This window comes from Nicotiana sylvestris, chromosome 7, assembly GCF_000393655.2.
Source record: "Nicotiana sylvestris chromosome 7, ASM39365v2, whole genome shotgun sequence".
NCBI classification, from domain to species: Eukaryota; Viridiplantae; Streptophyta; class Magnoliopsida; order Solanales; family Solanaceae; genus Nicotiana; species Nicotiana sylvestris.
The window spans coordinates 151,082,175-151,096,283 of record NC_091063.1 but is presented as its reverse complement, the minus strand read 5'-3'; the positions used below and the strand labels follow the sequence as shown (position 1 = coordinate 151,096,283).

Genomic DNA, 14,109 nt, shown 5'->3' with positions numbered 1-14,109 from the left:
AAATGACACAACAAACCTACTCCAACTTTCGAAATTCCATTCTGACCTCTATATCAAAATCTCACCTATCAAACGGAAAACGTCAAAATCTCAATTTTGCCAATTCAAGCCTAAACCTTTCGCGGACCTACAAAACACATTCTGACCATGCTCCTAAGTCCCAAATCACCTAACGGAGCTAACCAAATCATAAAAATTTCAATCCGAGGTCATCTACTAACAAGTCAAATCTTGGTCAAACCTTTCAAATTTTAAGCTTCAAACTTAGAACTGTTCTTCCAAATTCATTCCGATTACCCTGTAAACCAAAACCAACGATCTACGTAAGTCATAATGCATCACACTAGGCTAGTCATCCCGAGAACTAGCGAGCGAAGTGCAAAATCTCAAAACAACCGGTCAGGTCGTTACAAAAAATTAGCGGCAACGAATTTCTTCAACCCGGCATTTTCAGTTTTATATTTCTTTTCAAGTGCAGTCCACAATTCTTTTGACGTCTCCACACCACTGTAGACGTTATATAAATCGTCCTCCAGTCCGCTAAGATTATAATTCTTGCACAGAAAATCAGAATGCTCCCACGCCTCAATCACAAGAAAGCGTTCATTCTCTGGAGTTTTATCAAGCAGAACAGGAACATCTTCCTTAAAGAACTTCTATAGACTTAAAGTAGTCAAGTAGAAGAACATCTTCTGCTGCCACCGCTTGATATCAATCCCGAAATTTTTTTTGGGTTTTTTCGCCGGTGTCAACGCCGATGTTCGGCTTGTCGATACATTAACAGTCACCATCGGAACAACTTGGTTCTCGTTGTCATTAGTCATTTCTGTAAAAGAATGACACAAACAAATGTTAAAATCACGTAGATTTTAATCTCCAATGAAGTAGAAAACCATAAAGTATTTAATCTCCAGAACAGTGAATATAACACAAATACAGAAAATAAAATTAAATTCCTTAAGCTTGTTAGTATACTGTATTTGTAAAATAATTCATATAAACAGAAATATAAATGAAACAGAAGTTAATCCGAGCCCACTGAATTCACAGTGTTTCCTTAAGGAATTTAACCCCCTCCTAGTACCCAAGATTGTAGATTATTTTCTTCCAGGATAGAACGAATTACACACTGGTATAGTGGTACTTTAAACCCCAGTATTTCAACGAACACAAAGTTCGGTAGCAAATCACACTTATTGTTGCTTTCTTTTAAGTTAAAACAATGCAGAACAAAGGAGGAGAACTCAAAAAAAATCGTAGGGAAAATCTAAGAGAATGGACTGGTATTTATAGCCAATGTTGAGCTCAAAACTGAAGAGATGCAACTCTTCAGAATGACTGTTTATGTAAAATGGCCATAACATAAATTCAACAATAAACCGGGAATTGAAGAGGGAGATTAATTTTCAGTTACAAAATCGAAAACTTAAAAAGGATAACGGAAATAAAATGTTTAATATTTCCGTTGGATTTAATATTAATATTCCGTTGGATTTCTGTTAACAAAGCCGAAGCCGAGCGACCGAGCGACGACGCGAGGCTTGCCTTCTTCTTAACTCTTTAAGAGCTACAAGATGAGCAATTGTATATATACCCATCAAAAACCTTTTCCTTTTTTAATGAGACAATGTCCTTTTTGTCAAGGGGGGAACTTAAAATTTTACTTAAAATTTTCATTTCTCATTCACCCTCTTTTAAGCCTATCTAGCTTAAAACCACCTCAACAATTAAAATATGATAGTTGCTCTCCAATACAATGAAAGAAAAATATGAATAAGAATAATTAGCAACAAATAAAATGTATTAATGAATTCAACAAAATTCAATTCTTCTATGTGATTACTACAAACAGGGGCGGATTTAGGCTGTTTTTATGGTGTACGTGAATCCATAATTTTTTCGTCAAATTAGATATTTTATGTAGATCCACCACTGACTACAAAAATAGATAAATATGAGATTTGGATCAAACATGTAAGCAAAAACCGAATTGCTTGAGAAAACTTAGGGTTAAAGGAATAATAAAGAACTTGGATTATCTAATGTAGTTTTGGGGTTACAAATTATTGGTGTCGAGGAAATTGTGGAGAAACAAAAAAGTATGTGAAAAGTTCTTGATAAATGATAAGCATGACACTTGAAAATCAATGCCCATAATTTGTTCCAACAGAAGAATACTATTTCTATGGGTAGGTAAAAGGTCATTATCAATTGAGTAATTTAGACCCTTCAAGATGACCCCTGAGAACTTTCCTTTTCAATTTTCACCACCTTATATAATCTCCAACTTCTATGGACGAGGACCTCAGCTAACCAAGAGTATTTAAACCTACCATTAATAGCACAGTTAGCTGTCAAGTTACGTATAACATATTCGATTAACTTCTAAAATCAACTTATTTTGTAAAATACTTTTCAAAAAAATAATATTATTAGTGAAAAATATTTTATGTTTAACTAATTAATTTGAAAAGTATTTTTGAGCTTTGACTAAATTTTTAAAAAATATTTCTAAGTATATTTTTCTTAAAATATTTTGAGGGAGAATTTATTTTTTTCTATTCAAATGTACTTTTTTCCTTCTAAAAGCTTGACCAAACATCTTAACTTTGAAAAAAAAAAATTAGTCAAAAAAAATACTTTTGGCCAAAAGAAGCTGAAACACTCATGGCCATTTCATGCCCTCATTTTTCATTACACATCTTTTAAGATTTCTTTCGCTACTTACATATGTAATACTCTTTATATTTCAAACTGGACTCGTTTAAATTGAATTAATTATACTTTTGTCCTTAAATTTCTTATACATGGATAAATAATATAAATGTTATAAAAAAAGATTAATGTGATTTTGATTTCTCATGAATCATTTCTGTCTTGCTTTAACAGATTCTTTTCTTGTTTTCATTTAAATATGACTTTGATTTTTGAACTCAGACGTACCGTACTTGTTTAGCCTTGTTCTCTACCGTATTGATGTCAATTTTCTTGGCAAAATTTGAGGACATAAGATTGCCACTTGACCTTGTGGAAGGCTTTATCATTTTGCCAGACCAATAATTCAGGAAAAATAAAATAATTGAGGGCATTTATAATTATATATATATATATATATATATATATATATATATATCCGAGGCTACGAAAGTAGAAAAATAGAATCAAGAAACTTGTCATCATCATCATCTTATCTTCTTAGGAACTGCGCAGAAACCAACTCAAAGCAATTAATTGTAAACAAAAAAAATCAAAAATTAATTAGAATAACATAAAAAGTGAGAAAAGTTTCCATACATAACCAATCTTTGTTTTGAAAATTTGTACAAATGGAGAACAAGGTCTTATCATTAACTTAATTCAAAATGCGGTGTTGGCATATGAGAGAATCAAAATACAATTCTGGTGTGTATTTGAATATCATTTTTAATTTTTTTGAAATGACATATATTTAGAAATAATTAAAAAATACTACTGTAAAATATAGCTACTAAAGTAAAAAAAATATCTATCTTAAGAAAATAATAAATTATCATAATAGAAAATTATTTGATCTCTGAATAGTAATAATGATATCCCTTTTTAAGGAGCAATACTTTTTTAACATTGAAAATTGAATTTTCACAATTTATGACCAGACTAGTGGGTCATATTTTCCAAAAGCTTATTTTATATTGTCTAATTTATCAAAAACAATTAATAATTAATAGATTGCGGCCCCTGCTACCTTGTATTTTTTCCAAAAGGGTAACCTAATAGATCAGCTTTTGATTTTGATTTGACAAGACATTGCTTGAGGTTAATCATGGAACTTGAAATTTGTTAATTATATATTATCAAATAAAATTAATACTATTGCATTTTTCTCTCTCTTGAGGTTGGGAAAGAACAAAAAAAATTAGGTAGATGATAGTGTAATCAGCATTTTTTTCTTATTTTTATTTAACATCACATGCAAAAGGATCACATAATCATTCTTAAATAAGAAAATATTTAACTAAACAACACTTGTTAAGCTGCAGGAAAAAGAATTTTTTGTCGTAAGTGAAGATATTATGATATTGTACCTTTCACTTTGACTTTTAAGCCATAGAAAAATCACTAATATAATCATCCCTTTTTCTGAGTTTTCTCTATGTTTCAATCTTATCCCTTTCTCTGCATTATCAACCAAAAACTTACCCTTTCTCTTTGCATCAGAGAATGATCGTACGATTAAGACACTCAAGGGGTCATTTGGTCGATATATATATATATAAAAGAATAATATCGAATAAGATGTATTAGTAAGTATTTAAATTATTAATTTTGAAATTAGTTATACTGGAATTATTTTATTGACAATTTGGTTTGATGCACTAAAAATAATATACATTGCATAATCTTTTTAAAAATTATTTGTTTGCAAGAATGCCCTCCACATTCTTTGAAAAGGCTTTATAAAGGGTTTTGAAAGGCCAATTTTATCTTTATACATATTTATTCATGTATTAAATACTATAGTATTGCTTATGATACGGTTTGCTACAGAATAGTATTGAATACCAGCTTCTCCTGATTAATATTATCGTAGGAGTGAGAATAGGGAACAGATTTTAGGAGGATCGAAAACGACAGATACGTGGAAGTAATTAAGATCATGAATGGACCGACTTACAAGGATTAGATATTCCTTCACGATCTTGCCACGTGTACGGTCGATGTCACCTCTCCCCCTCCTCCGTTGTTCTATAAATGGACACTCCTCAATACTTGTTCTACATCATCAAAAACACACTTGTTTTCTTGAATTTGCATATTTTCGTTTCTGAAAATGTCTTGCTGTGGAGGAAACTGTGGTTGTGGATCTGGCTGCAAGTGCGGCAACGGCTGTGGCGGGTATTCCTTCTTTTTCCTCTAACAATTGATACATGATTTGTTGCTATTTTATGTTATTTTTCTGTTTTGGTTGATGCATGGATGAATATCTTTATGGGGAATATTGGAATTTAATGGAAAATTGTGGGCTGGGTTGTTTACAATTGTTGTCGATTTTTTTTCTTTCTAATGATGGTTGTGGTTGGACATGCACTTTCACTAATTTAATTTGATGGGATATCTGCGACAATCCATTAGCACAGGTGTCGGGCCGGTAACTTTGCCCACCAAAGTCTAAACTTAGGCAGATGGGAATTTTTCTTGTAAGATTGTATTTGGTGGTAAATGATACGATCTCAGTTGGGAAATTATAGTAAGTTTCCCAATGACCTATAGATCACGGGTTTGAGTCATAAAAATAACTACTAATCATTGTATTAGGATAGGTTGTTTACATCACACCTTTGAGGTGCCGTCCTTTCTTTCACCCTGCACGTGAATGCACATGCCTTGTGTAGCGGACTGCCTGGGGTAATTAGAGGCGGATCTAGCATGGATTTTTTGGCTTCAATTGAACCTATTGTTTTTTGCTTGAGCTCTTCTATACATGCCAAAAAAAATGAAAAAAATGTGCATATAACAAGTTCACATCCATTCTAAACTTGACTTTAGGTTGTTGATTTGTCTATATGTTTGTGTTGGCTATTGTTTTTTTTTTTTTTGGCAAAATTTTGTAAGTGTTTCTTAGTAGAAAAGTCGAGGCTATACCGTAAATAGCCTCTATAACCCATAAATCAGGCATTCTCTCCGAACCCTACTTGTGGAATCACATCACACTAGTTTGTTGTTGTTGTTTTGTGGTTGGAAAATTTCTTAATTTCTTGTGTTTGTGTTGAATTTTGGTTGCAGATGCAAGAATTACCCAGATTTGAGCTACAACGAAAGCACCACAACTGAGGCTTTGGTGCTTGGGGTGGGACCTGAGAAAACAAGCTTCGGCACAATGGAAATGGGTGAATCCCCTGCTGCTGAGAATGGCTGCAAATGTGGATCTGACTGCAAGTGTAACCCTTGCACTTGTTCTAAGTGAACAAATTAAATCTTAATTAAGCAGAGATGGATGGGTGTTAGCCTTTTATGGCTAAGATAAAAAATAACTATAGTTTTTAAAATGTAGTTTATAGTTGTGTCTGTTGAAAACAGGGGGAAATTATGTGTTTTTTCCTCTGTAATAAGGAAGAGTAATGGAGTCTGAACAATGTTTGGGTTCTTGTTATTGTGGCGTTGTGTATACAAGTAGTTGTGTGGTTTGTAACATGAGCATCTCTGCTTCTGGTGTTTTAACCTATGTTATTTCCTTTTTCCCGATCTTTGCGTGGGTTCATCCTAAACATATTTATTTGATAAAGAAGAAAACTACTATTAAGAACGAATACGCTATATTAAGATTTTTGAGGTGGGAAACTTGGGATTTATTTTGCTCCTCCGAAGTTGTTTATATTTGACCAAGAGTCCGTTTGGATTGGTTTTAAAAAAGAGTTTTGCCCGCCTGGAAAACAAGGGAATATGGTTCGAATTTTTGGCAATCAGGTGCCTACCTGGAGAATAGAGAATACAGTTCAAATTTTGGCAATCAGGCGCCCAGCTGGAGAATAGAGAAAAGTAGTTCAAGTACAGTTCAAATTTTGGCAATCAGGCGTCCAGGAGAATAGGGAAAAGTAGTTCCTAGGAGAATAGGGAAAGTAGTTCAAGTTTTGGCAATCAGACGCCCACTTGGAAGGCAAATTCTTATGCTTCATAGTGTCAAACAGGGGAATCGAGATCAACCCCGCCAATATCAAGGCCATCGAAGAAATCACGGTGGTAAACAACGTGAAGGTCGTGCAACGGCTGACCGGGCGGATAGCAGACTTTTTAAAGCCAAAAAGCAATAAGCTGGCCCAACTTATTGCTTTTCAATTTCTGAGTTGAATTCTTTCCATTTTGTGCGACTTTCTGAAAGATTCATTTTCACTTTCTCCTCTTTAGGCATTTCTTTTAACGTGAAGCAATTGGTCCTTCAAAAGTTCTGTGTAATTATTTTTAGTGTAAAGTCTTGTTCTATTCCCTTTACTATTTGCTTTTTGCATGTGGGCTCTTCATCATTTATACGTGATACCCACCGGCCACCACTAACCAAATTGGAGCTAATTCCTATCAAGATGACGACCAAATGACTTAAGAACAATAACAACAATCCAGTGTAATATGTATATGTAGGGTTTGAGGAGGTATGCATAGACCTTTGGTTTAAGGAGACCAAATGCCTTGGAGCCAAAGAAATTTCATAACCACTACCTTAAGTTCAGGTAGAACAAAGAATGATTCAATAATTTAGGAAATTTTCGTCGGACGAAAAATTGTTCTAACACCAATCACACCTGAATATTTGTAGGTTTTTTCCTCTTTTAAACCTTATAAGTTGGACAAACCTAGAGGTAGTAGCAGCAACTCAAGAAAACAAGCAAATATAACTGAAAATGCTGAAATGCCGAAATATCTACGGGTAGAATTGGTACGATATATTGAGTCATTTGAAGGGGCATGGAAGGAATATTTTCGTGTCTCATAAATACAACACAGTTGATACAATACATTTGATATCAGCAGTTCACATTTTTCCTTCTTTCTTAGATCTCAAATCCAAGTACTCAATTATAGAAATACTATAACTTAAATTCTAGCTAGAACCAGTTTTACTCCTGCACATTCTCGTAACAACAAGCTGTTGCAAATCAATTTCATCCCAGAACTCCTCTTGCAGCCCACCTGAATAAGTTATGTACCTAAAGTGGATGTAGGCACACTCTTCATTATCACTCCATGATTCACAGTTACTTATTAAGAATACTTATAAAGCAAGTACGCGTCATATATATGAATCCTCACTATTCATGTCGTTCCATTTAAGCTCGTCTCAGTAGTACTAGAAGTTCTCTACAATTTAGTGCCCTTATAAATCTCCTACAAGACTAAGAGGTTCGTTCCTAGCAAAAAATAAAGGAAAAAGTACTGAAAATATAATGCATGTGATTACCTGCTTTGATGACAGTCCAATCTTCTCCAAATCATCCAGCTGCATAAAACCAGGTAAGTAGGCTTAGTATTATGCAGTCACAAACCAAGAAACTCGACATCATACACCTTCAAAAGAGTTTCTTACTGATTTCATTGGGCTTGTTTCCCTTAGTTCGATAATATATTCAGCCATCTTTTGTCCAATTCCCTATATTAGATGTGAAAATGCAGTCAAAACTCACAACTAAGTGATGACAATGTCAGAATCATGTGAAGACATCAATAACATACCTTTATCTCCATTAGTTGCTCCCTAACACAGTGTAGCACAAAATAAAGTCAATCTCCATTTAGAAAGAACAAACAGAAAAATGAAAAGAAAATAAAGACAGAAAGCAACACTCACTTGCTGGCTGTGTTCAACAACTCAATGTACTCCTGGACTAGAGAGTTCTGTATGCTCAACAGATGTAATAATTATAACCAGAAATGCTAAGCAATTAGAAGATAACGGCAACAAGAATTCCTGCTCACCTTCAAGTTAGAACTTTGTGTACTGAACTTATCAAGTGGCGTCCCTATCGCTGGAATATTCTCATTGTTTATGTTGGAGTTGATGGGAGAAAGGACCTTTCTAGGGGTAACAACCTCACATGCTTTAGAGGAGCTGAAACAATCAACGGTTCTCACTTTCTCCTCCGCATTGGTTTTTTCATCTACACAAAATCAAATAGACAAAAGTCTTCAACATTTATTTCACTGTACGTAGAGAAGATATATGATCTTTCCTTATTGAAACAGTTTGTTATTTTCCATTTTTTGTCACAGCTGTCTGTAAATAGGATCAATAGAGATAAATGAACTGCAATTTAGTTACATAAATAAATGAAAAGATAAGAAACTAATTCTAAATGGGATATGGGGGAAGAAATGCTTCAAAAAAATGACAAAATAGTAGTACGAATGATTCTCTTAACGTATGTGAAATAACAAGGAGATAACTGCATTTTCAGGATTAATTTTATATAGTGGAGGGAAACCTGATCTTGTAATGACCCTTAAAATGCTTTAAAAGGGGAGAAAGCACACTGGGATTTCAGTGGGTTCACTTGTAAAATCTTTGCGAAATGGACCACCTAAGATTGTGCCACCTATGAACAGAAACTAAAGTAACAACGGAAGAGCAAGTTTTAAAAAATGAGAAGCTGATGATAAAGGGATGTGCAATCTTATAGTAAAAATTTTAAGAAACTGAAAAAGCACCCAATATGGAACCATGATAGAAGATATTAAACGTTGTAGATATAATTGGCCAAAGCTTGCAAGCAAATCTATGCAAAATAATTATACTACCAGTTTGTGTGGGAACATATATAGCTAGAGCAGTGCAGAACTAGCTTTGGCACATTGATAACTGAAAAATGGTCTCATGGTTATTTATATCTCAATATGAGTTGATGCAAAATAGGTATGCTACTGCTCTCTGTGGGAAGAGTAGGCGGAGGAGAACACTAGAACTAGCTTTGGCACATAGTCAATTGCTTATAGCTTAATATGAGTCACCTATATAAAGTTAGATTAATAATACATGAGGTAGACTACAAGAACTGTGATATGGTTATAGTGGCCAAGTACCATGCACCAGTGTATTAGACTCAGGCGCAACGCTTTCAGCAAAAACCTCGAACTTCTTTTCTTCTCTATTACCACAATCAGCAAGTTCTTGAGCCTGCATTTGCACATTAATTGTGAAATCCATCTTAAAATGATTTATCTATTTACTCCAATTCTTTCATAATAAAAATTGTGATTAAATCATTGATTCCGCAGAAAGTTTCTAGTTGTTAATTATCACATACCAAAATCAATCAACTGAGTAGTTCTCTTTGTGAAAAAGTTGGCTAAATTAAGAACTGTTTTCTTTTTGAGCTAATCAAGCTATCAGCCATACATAAACTTAAAGTGGGCTAGGTAATCCTAGAATCTATAGAAATGGCAATAGTTATAGTTTCACGTTAACCAGTTCATCTTACTTAAAAGAAATTGAGTTATATTCACAGTAGTTATCTAGTAGTAGTAAATAATAAAGGACATCCCATGGACCAAGTTTGTCAATGGATTTTATTCAATTTAACACGAAGAATTCTGCAAGGAGCAAAATGTTACATCATTAACTCACTATGAGCTTGGCCAAAATTATAGTTGTCTCTGTCTTTTACCTCCGCTGTGACGTTTGATCGATGTCCATTATTAAATAGATTTCTACAGGCCCCATCTGGATCCCTGTACAACAAAATTAAGCAATCATCAAAATCAAATGCAAAGTTAAGCAATCATCAAATCAAACACAGGTAAGTACAGCAAGATCATAGAGTAATCTCTTACCTCTTTTTTATGCTTGAAGCACCTTGTTTACTAATAAATTTATGCTTTGAAGAGCTCTCAAACAAACTAAGCTTTTTGGTAGAGCATATGGAATTTGGAGTTTTGATAGTAAATGGAGAATCAAATGCCCCAATTCTTTGAGCACTTTTTGTCTTGCCTTTAGATTCTAGCCAGGCGCGAAGCTTTGCCTCCATGTCAACTTTGACCTTTGGAGTAACTCCTTTTTGTGCTGAGGCACAAAAATTGGATATGTGTCTTGATCGGGCTGCTAAACTAACTGTATGAAGAGATTCTTGGTACTCTCCAGGGTTCTATGAACAAAGAAAAGAAAATAGCATCAGATGGTGTTGCATTCGCGGTACCGAAAGGCAAGAGATGATATATACAGCATCCTACCAAGCAAGCAATCATCAAAGCACGGCTTGTTCCTCCAAGAGAGTCTTGCAATACCCTTGTCAATTTGCTTTCTCTATAGGGTATTCGCGGTTGATTGTTGTTCAGTGCATAAATCACATTTGACAATGCAAATAAGGACTGGTTGATCTTAGCACTCTCTTGTAGACGAATTCCAGTGTTGCAAGTTCTTCTATTATCTTCGTTTCCTAATTCAATGACATTAGAGTTACAACATGTGAGTTACCTTTCAGTTAAATAGTCTTACACAATAATTCATGGTTATATTTAGTAGTGTTAAAACCTGCCAAGTCAATAAGGTTCAACTTCCCAGTAACAACATTTCCAGTATCATCACAGCAAGGAGTAGAAACATAAATAGTGAGCACGGCATGACTACGGCTAGAGACATCATTAACACCCGTATGTGCAACTTTTCTTCTCTGAACCACACAAGAAAACGCCTCTTGAAACTCTGACATTGAACTGATGGTAACTTGTGCAAGTCCTTTGAGATGAATCTGTCCATCTTTGTTGTCCAATATGAAAATTTCCTTCTCCTTAAGTTCAAGTAGATCATAGCACCTATCCATGTATATTTCATAGTATGATATTGCTATGGTACTTTGTCCCTGACTCTTCGAGAGAATGGAGGACATTGCAAGTGGCATTAGACCAGGGAGGTTTTCAGTTCCCTGCATCAGCAACAAGGTATTTTCAAAACAATTCACGTGTACATCCAGGGAAATATATGCTTCACATACATATCTCTTTAGAGGTCAAATGTAAAAGTTCTAGTTTAAGACTAAATGACTGCGTACATGGGATAAGTTTATTGCATGGTTCCAATCTAAGAAATCTGATATCTCCTTGGGTCACTCATGGATCTACTTTATAGAAGTAGTAGAGCAGCAAAAAACTTGAAAAGAAACATCGAGTACATCTGTTGTAACTTGGAACTCTATATTCATCTCCTAATCTACGTGCAAATTGTAGCATCTAGTCCAATTCCAGGAGTGACGGAGCAAGTTGTGCATTATAAAAAGGGCAGCCCGGGGTCCGGGGAAGGGCCGGACCACAAGGGTTTATAGTATGCAGCCTTACCCTGCATTTCTGCAAGAGGCTGTTTCCCGGTCACATGACAACAACTTTACCAGTTACGAGGCTCCCCTTCAAATAAAAATATACCTGCATGGTGTAAGTTGTGCATTATGCAGACAAATAAAAATATACCTGCATGGTGTAAGTTTTTCCACTCCCTGTAGCTCCATAAGCAAATACTGTGACATTGCGACCATGTAATAACCCAGGGATCAAAGGATTAACTTCTTTGCCAAATATTTCGCTTATATTGTTGTCTTCTTGACCAAAAAAAGCATCCAACTTGTAGCATTCATTACGACTACAATCAAAAACATAAAGATTCCCAGGATAAGGTTGTGCAACAAATACTAGTCCAAGACTCCAAGTAATAATATGCTATAGTAGTAAGACAGATTTAATCTTGGAGCATGCCAACAATTGAGATAATGCTTACCAGGTTTCATAATCTTTCAGATGAACTGTGACATCCTCAGAAGGCTCAGATTCTGAGTTGAGAACAGAAACACAAGAGATTGGTTTTCCATCCCTCGAGTTAATTTCTTGAGGAAGAAAGGGGCGAACTCTAACAATAACTTTAACTTTTGTTACCAGAGCAGATTCTAACTGCCCTATTTTTCCAGGAGTAGAAAAGTTTTCTGTTTGACATGTTTTAAGACAGTCCATTTGCATATTAGTCCCAGGGACAACAGAACCTGTCAATTTAACAGCAACAATAAACAACATTAGCTTTTAAAAATACAGTCTCATTGAATAAAGTACTCCTTTTCTCAATACAACACAGATTAATCTCGTGAAGAAAAGTTTCTACTTTTTATAGAACAACCCATTTACCACTCGAAAAAACATAAAGATGCCAACTTTTTGCTGTTGAGCTGAATGAATTGTAAATATTACTACACATTACATTGTTCTACAAAAAAATTGCTATGGTGGTATTTTTCCTTCTCAAATAAAATATATTTTTGTATCTATCTTGTTTACCTGAAACTATGATTCTTAAACTAAAGTGGTGAAATATACCTACCCAAAAATGTGAATTTATTTATAAAAATAAACTTTTTTAAGTAATGTATTAGTTTAATTACCTACTAGAAAGTGAGGGTGTTAAGGTTTTACCAATTCTACAAAGAATTGTGCTTTATTAAAGTCAAATACTCCTTTTTGTCATTGTTGTTCCAAATTCCTAGCTTAGCCTTCCATTTAGTTAGCGTTTAAGTTATATTCACTGACAGTATAAATAGTTAAAATCTAATTACCTGCAACTATAGAAAGTGTAGATATCAGTGACCTAAAATAAGGTAAAATTTTTACTACAACGGGCTAAACTACACTGATAAAGTATGTGATACACAATTTAAATCCTTTACATAAAAGAACTCGATGTCTGATCAGACCCTAACGCAGTTCTTTTCTGGTATGAATAATCAAATTTAGTAGAATTATGACTAAAATTATTCAAGAGAGTTTCTAAAGATAATACTTTTCCACAAAATTAAAGTGAAAATGGGCTAACAAACAACAAAACAGCAAAGAATTATAACTTTGAAGAAACTGGAATAGAGAATATGATGTAACCAACCTTAGTTTGTGGATCACACTCCAAAGTTCAAACCCGTTTTCCCCTTTGAGACACCCTGTGCGTGTGTGTGTGTGTGTGTGTGTGAGAGAGAGAGAGAGAGAGAGAGGACCGTTGGAAGAAAGGCTCTGTGTGTGAGATCAGTAGTTCAAATTTTCAGATGGCGGTTCTGATGTTTGAAAGTTTTTGAATTAAAGATTTGGGCCTTTGCCTTGGTTTCGCGTGGCCCACCTCGCAAAGCTACTACTACTTGTTTTGGGCAAAAAAAGGCTCAAATTAAAAAATAGCCAGATTTACAACCGGTCGTTCAAAAATAGACAAATTTTAAAAGTAATTGAAATTTAGCCACTTTTCATGTAAAGATAAATCTGAGCGAAAACACTATTCAAAACCCGAAAAATACGCCAGTATATTATACTGGAGTTCCAGGATAAGTATGCTGGAACTCCAGCATAATATGATGGAGTTCCAACATAAGTACACTAGAACTCCAGCATAATATATTGGACTTCCAGCAGGTGTAATTGTCCAGTATAATATACTGGAGTTTGGAGCATTGGTGCTCCAGTCTCCAGTATATTATACTGGAGTCAGCAAAATATACCGGTCCAGCATAATATGCTGGAGTTCATACACAGGTACACCGAACTCCAGTATATTATGATGGACCGGTCTCTGTTGCAGCAAAATAATGGTTATTTTTCATTGACTTCGTAAACGCTGGCTATTTTTGAATGATC

General features: G+C 34.5%; 2 protein-coding genes across 2 annotated transcripts; one reads left to right on the top strand and one right to left on the bottom strand.

Moving 5' to 3' along the window:
- The first annotated feature begins 4,741 nt into the window (after window positions 1-4,741).
- LOC104244880 (metallothionein-like protein type 2) lies at window positions 4,742-6,222 on the top strand. The gene is made up of 2 exons (XM_009800397.2): window positions 4,742-4,875; window positions 5,764-6,222. Exons 1-2 carry the CDS (start codon window positions 4,811-4,813, stop codon window positions 5,942-5,944), a joined length of 246 nt encoding a protein of 81 aa, XP_009798699.1. The 5' UTR covers window positions 4,742-4,810; the 3' UTR covers window positions 5,945-6,222.
- Window positions 6,223-7,440: 1,218 nt separating this feature from the next.
- LOC104244881 (kinesin-like protein KIN-10B) lies at window positions 7,441-13,521 on the bottom strand. Its single transcript, XM_009800399.1, has 14 exons — window positions 13,373-13,521; window positions 12,227-12,485; window positions 11,923-12,091; window positions 10,994-11,384; window positions 10,693-10,898; window positions 10,297-10,607; window positions 10,131-10,194; window positions 9,547-9,640; window positions 8,446-8,627; window positions 8,318-8,364; window positions 8,203-8,224; window positions 8,057-8,119; window positions 7,931-7,969; window positions 7,441-7,679 (listed from the first exon to the last, which is right to left on the bottom strand). The coding sequence occupies exons 2-14, from the start codon at window positions 12,460-12,462 to the stop codon at window positions 7,635-7,637; spliced, it is 1,869 nt and encodes a 622-aa protein (XP_009798701.1). The 5' UTR covers window positions 12,463-12,485; window positions 13,373-13,521; the 3' UTR covers window positions 7,441-7,634.
- Window positions 13,522-14,109: the final 588 nt, after the last annotated feature.

Excerpts from the sequence above, each read along its gene's own strand:
- LOC104244880 (XM_009800397.2), top strand. The coding sequence starts at position 4,811 with ATGTCTTGCTGTGGAGGAAACTGTGGTTGTGGATCTGGCTGCAAGTGC. Across the intron at positions 4,876-5,763 it reads TGCGGCAACGGCTGTGGCGG|ATGCAAGAATTACCCAGATT; the intron begins GTATTCCTTCTT and ends TTTTGGTTGCAG.
- LOC104244881 (XM_009800399.1), bottom strand. The coding sequence starts at position 12,462 with ATGCAAATGGACTGTCTTAAAACATGTCAAACAGAAAACTTTTCTACT. Across the intron at positions 8,120-8,202 it reads AGCAACTAATGGAGATAAAG|GGAATTGGACAAAAGATGGC; the intron begins GTATGTTATTGA and ends CATCTAATATAG. Across the intron at positions 7,680-7,930 it reads TTGGACTGTCATCAAAGCAG|GTACATAACTTATTCAGGTG; the intron begins GTAATCACATGC and ends CATCCACTTTAG.